The sequence below is a fragment of the Corylus avellana genome, chromosome ca5 (genome assembly GCF_901000735.1).
Source record: "Corylus avellana chromosome ca5, CavTom2PMs-1.0".
Classification (NCBI taxonomy): domain Eukaryota; kingdom Viridiplantae; phylum Streptophyta; class Magnoliopsida; order Fagales; family Betulaceae; genus Corylus; species Corylus avellana.
Genome location: NC_081545.1, coordinates 22,667,220 through 22,676,160, shown reverse-complemented (window position 1 = coordinate 22,676,160; position 8,941 = coordinate 22,667,220). Strand labels below are relative to the sequence as shown.

General features: G+C 34.6%; 1 protein-coding gene across 1 annotated transcript; it reads left to right on the top strand.

Moving 5' to 3' along the window:
• Window positions 1-4,754: 4,754 nt before the first annotated feature.
• Window positions 4,755-7,922, top strand: LOC132183168 (cytokinin hydroxylase-like). Its single transcript, XM_059596569.1, has 4 exons — window positions 4,755-5,069; window positions 5,249-5,478; window positions 5,942-6,553; window positions 7,472-7,922. Exons 1-4 carry the CDS (start codon window positions 4,781-4,783, stop codon window positions 7,907-7,909), a joined length of 1,569 nt encoding a protein of 522 aa, XP_059452552.1. The 5' UTR covers window positions 4,755-4,780; the 3' UTR covers window positions 7,910-7,922.
• Window positions 7,923-8,941: the final 1,019 nt, after the last annotated feature.

Here is an 8,941-nt window from a genome sequence, read left to right as displayed (position 1 = left end):
CTTGTCTCACCTGAGTAATCAATAAAATACCATCATGAAGAAATAAGTATAACCCATCTTTGGTTGGCATGGACTGTTCACCTAACCACTAAGATTCAGTATGATCTGTTTTTCCTAGGTATGGCCTATCTAATTCCTTAATAGGATACACACAATCAATGGAATAGTATAACACATCTTCGGTTAACACGAACTATCTACCTAAATTATATTAAACTAGGCCATAGTACAATCCGTCTTCCCTAAGCATGATCTATCTAATCCTATTGATCATGTGTCAATTAAAACCATTGTATAACAATCATTCACATAATTACAGAAAATATAAAGGATTGAGTTCAATCAATATAAAATACTTTCGAAGATAAGATAAAAAATTCATAATAATTGAATATAAACATTAAGATCAATTCTCACAGTTACACAACCATCATGCATAATATAGAAAAACCCAAATTAAAATATAATCAAACCATTGTTACTTGAAAATCGCTATATCAATGCCCTCTTACAGAATTAGTTGCGCATCCTGGTGCTGGGACGACCTCCTGCCATGTTCCTCCGAGAAGATTTTTGTATTTAAAACTAAGCACACATTCTCTTAAAGCTTAGGGATCTATTTATAGGTATCAAACAAGCCCTAGGAATCCCAGCAAAATCATACTTCAATCTTCTCGTCAAATTAGAAAGCAATCCAAGTACAAATTGGAATAGAATTCGTCAAGATTTGCGTTCTTATATTTTGGGACGATTTTGGCATAGCAAACATCCATATTAGGAAAATTTTATTGCATAATGATTTGTAGTATTTTAAGTTATCTTTCCAATGCCATTAGTTTCACCTTAATCCAATATTTGAGCTGAAAGTTATGGTCAAAATACTGAGACATATGCAGAATCTAAAATTTAATCAAATCTGATTTTAACTTCAATTAGAGAAATTCTGATTTAATCATTTCCTTGATTTGATTAAACTTAACCACATCATATAGGTCAAATGTTATGATTGATTAACCTTAACTACATCTTCTAAATCTTCTCAAAGTGTGCTTTAAGCCCAAAATCAATAGTATTTCTTGTATCTTTATTAAATACTTGAAAACACTAAAATAACACAAAATCAAACAAATAACAATGCTAAGGAATTAACATTTGCGAGTTAAAGAGCTAGAATGTGCAACATTCGGTGCTTATCAGACTTCTTTAGGATAGATAATATGTGATTAGATCGGGAATGACCACGCTACCGTGGAGTTGACTGGGGATCACATAGAATTTAGACAATGTAGTACACTTGACCAAGTTAGGTAATATCCTTCCTACGAAGTTCTTATGATCATAACTTAAAGGCTAAGGGAAGAGTGGGAAGTTATTATTGTTTGGTCTGAGTTATCTAGATGGCAATAATAGTGAGATTAGTTTTCACCTAGTTATAGTAATTAATATTCACTCGCTACCGAGGAATGTTAATTACAGGATTAAGTTTCCATTGCATACTATATTTTATGGTTTGTGGGTTCTATATTATATTTCTTCTTTTCAAAATTTAAATGCCCTAATCATGTTCTTTTTTATTTTTCATATTGAAAATGTCATCATCTTTTAGCCCTTTCACCAATTTTTTTGAATTATAACAAATTTACTAGATCAAATTGTGTGGGTGGGAAGCGTAATATGGATATTGTATTGACGACTGAAGGGCACAAGTTTGTGTTAACTCAACCATGTCCTGAGTTTCCAGCTCTAGATGCCTCTCAAGAGGCCAAGATGGCCATGTGTTACATTTTTACAACTTTGTCAAATATACTCCAACATCACAAGCAAAACATGTTACTTGCTTCAAACATTATGCTTAATCTAAACGAGATGTTTGATGACTAGGATTGTGCTGCCAGACAAGACATGCTGAAGAGTTTCTTAATGCTCCCCAATGGGCAGGGAGCCACTCCCAATATTGATAAATTCATTTATAATAAGGAATTTTTTTTTTTTCTAAGCAATAAGGTAGGCCGGGGAAACCAATTGTGGCTATCTTACTTGGACGTGACCATAATAACATCTACCCATTGGGAGCCGCACAGGAGGACCCTAGACAGTGGGAATTGCAGGCGCTCCCTGAAGTTCAACTGAGTCATAGCCTGCCCCAACCCAACTAGGCCATTAAAGGGAATCCAAAGTAACTAATACTAATTAGACATATGTGGAGATTCTCCATTGCGGAGATTCGAACCCACGCCCTAATATATGCCATAACCACTTGAAAATTTCTTTGGGCCATTGAACCATCACCCTTGATGGTATAATAAGGTAGGTTTTATTATTACGGAAATACTAGAAAGACAAATTAAATGAGGGTTTCTACATCAAGGGTGAATATCCTTTCATACATGGAAGTTTTTTTTCCATGCATGCTTTGATATTGAAAACCCATGATTGACCTCACCCAGCCATGCCGAACCTTTATAATTACTTACTGGACAAAAATTTCCTCCAAATTGATCTGGAGAAAATATCCTTCAATCCATTTAAAATAGTGTCAAGCGTCTATAAATATTTAAAACGCATATTAAATTCTTAAGATCATTAATAGCAATTTACTAACGTTTTAAATATTTATAGACACTTGGCACTATTTTAAATGAGCTGAAAGATATATTCTCTAGACCAGTTTGGAGGAAATTTATGTCCTTACCTAAAAGTATTAGCTTTTTCATGTGATAAATAATATGCTTCCATATATTAAAACTTTATCACCTAAAATTATAATTAATATCATTTTATATTTTTCTTTTCTTCTGACCAAAAGTATTATTTAAAACTAATACAAGTTTTAGTTAAAGAGATTTACAAATATAAAGTATTACTCTCTTTTTTCTTTTTCTTTTTTTCTTTTTAATTTTAAATTTAATTCATTAACTAATTATGTTATTAACTATTACCGAGCCTCTCAGTCTCGGAATGTGCTTCTCATTTTGGCTTTTCTTTCGGGGTTGATAGCGCCACCACTAATTAGGGCAGGATCTTTGCTGCCTATAACACTAAGTCTCTAACCACAAAAGTATTAATCTTTTATATATAAAAGATTAATATGAACAAGCGAGATTGATCTTTGCTGCTCCCATTTGGCCAAAATTATTCACTTTTGTCTTTTCCACTATTAATCTTGTGTCACAGTTGACGTAACAAAGCATAATGGGAATTTAAAATATGGTATTTGATCATTTTGGTATGGATTTGAAAGTAGAGATCATAGTGGGCCCCAAAAGTCATATAGCAAGAATGATAACAAGTCATGGCATACGCACGATCTAGAAAAAACGTTAGACATATCTACGTTATTTTTAAAAGAACTAATTAATTTGAAAATTTTCTAAAATCACTTATATAATTCAATAAAACTATCAAATCAGTTACTTCAATATATATTGCATGAAGAGACTAGATCATGTTGAATCCAAATTCATTAATAGACACAAATTTTCTCTAAATTGGTTTGAATAAAATTTCCTTCAATTTACTCTAATAAATGCTAAATGTCATATACCATGTTTGAATTCCTAAAAAAAACAATGTTAATTTGGATTCAAGAAGTGCAATGCATCATTCTCTCATTCTTCTTCCATCTTCCTGCTTTTTAAAATCACCATTGAATCTATGTTGCCCACCCAAATGGCCCCACAAATCCAATTGTGTTCTTAAAAGTGGGAAGATGGGAGAAGGACTACGGAAAAGGAAGCATTAGAAGGGTAATAAATGACAATTAAAAATGTTAAAGAAAACATGTAACTCTCATATGTTAGAGGACACTTGGCTTTTATTAAAGTGGGTTGGAGTAAATTTTCTCCAAAGTAACTAAATCGAATGAAATATCTTTCCCCATTAATTTGAGAAAATTGTGTAAATTTTTAGAAGAATACGCCATAGTGGATCATGCATGTAGTAAACATCATAAGAAATTGATAGAATAATCGGCATGCATTTTACTTTGGAGTAGATTAAAAAAAATCAAATTGTGTAGATCATTTTGTAAGAAGCATATTAAGATGTAAGGTTTAGACTCATTTTTTAATATGTGAGACCTAACACATAAAATATTTAATTTAAATAAAAATAGATGAAGGAGATAATGTTCAAACTCAAGACTTCTGGCTCTAATATTATGTTAATCATTTACTCAATACAGTAATATACTTTAAGTTATTGCCCTATTTATCAACCATGCATACTGGAAATGTGTAAAATCTGGCTACTGTGATAGGTTAATTATCTTTCAATTGATATTGGTATTAATTTAATCCTATTGTCTAATTACTTTTAACTTTCCAGGAAATCCCGCCGTCGGCTTTTCTTTCTCGTGGTTCGCATGTAATGACGTGTCAAAAAGCAAGAGCCAGTCAAACAGATGACGTGGAGAAGACTCATTCGTCGATGCCATGGGAAGGTAGGACGGCTTCCACACAGAATGCGAAACTCATCTTTGGCGTGATGGACTTGAATCGTAGGAATCAAAAACAACGGTTGAAAAAACAAAAAAGGGAAAAAAACAACTTTTTTTTATTAAAAAAAAAAAAAAAAAAATTAGAAACCGAAAAGACGGTCTTAAAAAATGTTCAAACAGTCAAAGTTCCGACATTCTTGAATTACCTGAATCTTTCTCGCCTATAAATACTCGATCTACTCCCTAATATTTTTTATACCCACCAACATAAACAAGTATTTGTACTTCCCCAGAGAGAGAGAGAGAGAGAGAGAGAGATCTAGAGATCTAGAGAGAGAGAGTATGGATCAGTTTCTTGAGCTTTATTCTGAAGCTTTTAACATAGCCATGGTGGTCCTGCTTCTCTTCCTGTCATGGAAAATATTGTATTCTTGTTGGATTTCACCAACTCAGCGATATCAGAAGCTTCGGAGAAATGGGTTTAAAGGCCCAACTCCAAGTTTTCCGCTGGGTAATAGTAGAGAGATGACTAAGAAGAAAGAAGAATATTCTTCTTTGGGATCTTCAAAGTCCCCCCATGATATTCACTCAATGGTTTTCCCCTACTTTGCACAATGGCAAGAGTCACAAGGTGAGCTCCTATGGTAATTAAAATATTATATATTTTTATTTCATATGGGATTTATTATTACGATATGCATGGTAGTATATAGTATGCATTAGATTTTGTGTATAGGGTAGGCAAAGAGCATGCAGAGGGAGGACGTGAAAAGATGATAAATTTAATATGCCAAGTGTTTTGTGGTGCAGGAAAAGTATTCATCTACTGGCTAGGCACGGAGCCATTTTTATATGTAGCGGATCCTGAGTTCCTTAAGAAAATGTCTGGGGAGGTTATGGCAAGGAGCTGGGGGAAACCCACTGTATTCAAAAATGACAGAGACGCCATGTTTGGCAATGGTCTGGTTATGACTGAAGGCGATGACTGGGTTCGCCACCGCCACGCCATCACTCCGGCATTCCACCCCTCCAACTTGAAGGTCCCTCTCTCTCTCTCTCTCTAGATCTCTCATGCATCAATATGGACGGTAAATTGGTCGGAAAATATAGAAAAAGGAAAAAAGTACAAAAATTTTGAATACAATTGCCGTACGTAAAGGTGTTACATCGCATTAACCCAATAAAGATCTAGTCGGTTTTCTAAAAATCTAATTTTAAAATTCATGATCATTATGGTATAATCATAAAGAAACAACAATTTTTCAACCATTTTCCTTTTTTACGTAAGGGTTCAAATACTTAACTTCTTTTGCTAGAATGGTTTATTTTAAATTGAGAAATGTTATACAACATATATATATATATATATATATATATATATATATATATATATAATGTGGTAGTAAAAATCGGTCATTAATTTCAAATTTGATCTCTACATATTTTATTTCCCTTCTTGTTAAATTACCCACTAAATTGGGTATTTCTTGTTAATTTTTTTAGGTTATGGCATCCATAATGGTGGACTCGACCGCTAGAATGCTTGATAAGTGGTCTACCCTCATCAACTCCGGCAGACCGGAGATTGACATTGAGAGGGAAATCACGACAACGGCTGGAGAGATCATTGCTAAGACAAGCTGCGGCGTAAGTAACGAAAGTGGCCGGAATGTTTTCCACAAATTAAGAGAGCTGCAAATTACTCTGTTCCAGACCAACCGCTTCGTGGGGGTCCCTTTTAGCAAATTATTATTCCCTAAGAAAGCCCTAGAGGCCAAAAGGCTTGGAAAAGAAATCGACCGGCTGTTTTTGTCAATCATAACCGACAGACAAAAAACGATTAAAGAACAACCTGCTTCTAACGACTTGCTAGGGTTATTGCTTCAAGGGAGCCGTGTCGACGGCCGGCCGGTGAAGACATTAACGCCACGGGAGCTCGTCGATGAGTGCAAGACTTTCTTCTTTGGAGGCCATGAGACGACAGCATTGGCAATCACGTGGACCTTGCTGCTTCTGGCTGTCCATCAAGATTGGCAACATCAGTTGAGAGATGAGATTAGAGAAGTTGTTAAAGATAAGGAGATTGATGTCAGCAAGCTTGCCGGACTAAAGAAGGTAACATTATACGTTCTTTCACACACTATAGGTTCGTTTTGGTTGTACATGTGAGGTGAAAGCATGTTATAATATAAATTAGAGACAAATAATAATTTAACAAATTCTTCAAATGCTAATAAATGTCGATGCATTGTACTATAGGTGTAGATCGCATAGATTCTTGTGGTCGTGAACATGATGCATGTGATCTTAATTAGTCGATATATGTACAATCTTTTATTGGGAGTGGGGGATAGGGATATTAGAAAATTGAAAAGAATGCATCAGAAAATTCTTCATTGAATTTGTAGTTTAAAAAAGGATTAGAATTGACTAAATACTTTAGTTTACGGAATGAAATGTAGCCAGGTCACATAGTCAATAAGATTTTTCTTCCTTGAATTTTAACTTGAAAAATAAAAAAATAAAAAATCCGAAGAACTGTTGCCTTGGCGGTCGATCGTTACCCTAGTTGGTGTCAACTACCGACCTTGGAAAAAAGGTCACTCATTGGTCAACGGTCACCAAGAAGTGCTTGCTACCACACGCGGCAAAGCGCGTGATCTACAGTATTTGATGGAATCTAGAAGGAGGGCCCGTGTCAGCGTCATATCGATACAGAGTTGAGAGTACCACTTTAGGCATACTACAAACTCCCTCCCATGACATTTGGCAACACCCTATTGGTTTACTATGCAAAAACTCCTATAAAGCCACACAAGGCTGAGGACACTTTGCCTTGTCTGGTTGGGCCGTCTACAGCACACAACAACAGCCGATTGAGACCAACCGGCTAGTTTTATAATTCAAATGACGTGATAAGAAAATTATTTATTATTATTATTATATAATTATATAACCGTCTATTAAATAAAAGCAAATACACTAGTTTGTTATGTCAAAATCTTACAAATGAATGTGCATTTAATGATGCAGATGGGATGGGTAATGAATGAGGTTCTTCGACTGTATCCATCAGCACCAAACGTACAAAGGCAAGCAAGAGGAGACATCCAAGTAGATGACCTAACAATTCCTAACGGTACCAACATGTGGATCGACGTGATCGCCATGCATCACGACCCGGCACTGTGGGGAGACGATGTGAATGAATTCCGGCCAGAGAGGTTCAAGGAAGACGGAATCTATGGCGGGTGCAAGCACAAGATGGGGTATGTGCCCTTTGGGTTTGGAGGGAGAATGTGTATCGGCAGGAACTTGACGTTCATGGAGTACAAGATTGTGTTAACCCTAATTCTCTCGAAGTTTTCCTTCACCCTCTCCCCAACTTATATTCATTCTCCTTCTATTTTGCTCTCTCTAAGGCCTCAGTATGGGCTGCCTCTCATAGTTCAACCTCTTCAGACCAACTAGTAATTCTATTGTACTAGCTAGTAGGGATATTTTTTCCTTTTTTTCTTTTTTACTTTTTTCTTTTTTGTGCTTGTAGAGAAATAATATATTAATCATCTTTCATTTATATAGCTAGCTCCATGATGTATAATGAAATTATATAATAGATGGCTGTGTTCCTTAATTTACCATTAAAATTATGGCTCCAAAATCATCTCAATATGTTAACTGCTATTTGATCTCGTATTGGAAGAGCTAATTCTTATAATTAATTAATTAAGTCTACACAATGGAGAGAGCCTAGCTGATAATGTATAGCAGCTAGTCTGCCTTCATTGTCGCGCGTCCATCTTAATTTCAGTCATGTGTTAATTGAAGTTTTAACTGAAAGTGTGAAAACTGGTATTCCACTTTGGTAGAAATAAGATAAACAAAAATTGTCCATCACTGGGTGACGTAGGTCGCTTCACGATCACAAAGTGGGTATTAAGGAAAACTTCACCTACTCTTTCAAGTATCACAAGTTTTGCAACGTCATCAACGTCAAATTATAAAAAAGTTGCAACATGGGTATTCTATTTTTCAGTTCCTTCTAATTTTTTTTTTTTTTTTTTTTTTTTGGTTAAATCTTAACCGAGGATGCCAAATGACGAAAATACCCTCTTCTTCTTTTTTTTTCTTTTTTTTTTTGTAAAAAAAGGTGAAACTTGTTGTGGATCTGGTTTTTCTTTTTTTAATTGAGGATAAATTTTTATTTATTTTTCATTATATAAGGATATAAAAGACATTTCACTTATTAGCCGTTTGATTTAACCCGAAACCCTAATGGTAGGGGAATGAAAGGGGCTAAAAAATGAAACACCCACATTACAACTTTTGATAATTAATTTGACGGTGACATTGCAAAACCATTAATACTTCAAAGAAGGTAAACGAAGTTTCTCCTAACAATTATGTGGTATTAATAACTCTTGACTACAAATCCTGGTGTAGGACCATTAAATGTTAGAATAATATTGCATTACAAATTATTTGAGTTCAGTTAAAGATCCT

Coding starts and splice junctions, on each gene's coding strand:
- LOC132183168 (XM_059596569.1), top strand. CDS start 4,781: ATGGATCAGTTTCTTGAGCTTTATTCTGAAGCTTTTAACATAGCCATG. Junction 5,070..5,248: donor ACAATGGCAAGAGTCACAAG/GTGAGCTCCTAT, acceptor TTTGTGGTGCAG/GAAAAGTATTCATCTACTGG. Junction 6,554..7,471: donor AGCTTGCCGGACTAAAGAAG/GTAACATTATAC, acceptor TTAATGATGCAG/ATGGGATGGGTAATGAATGA.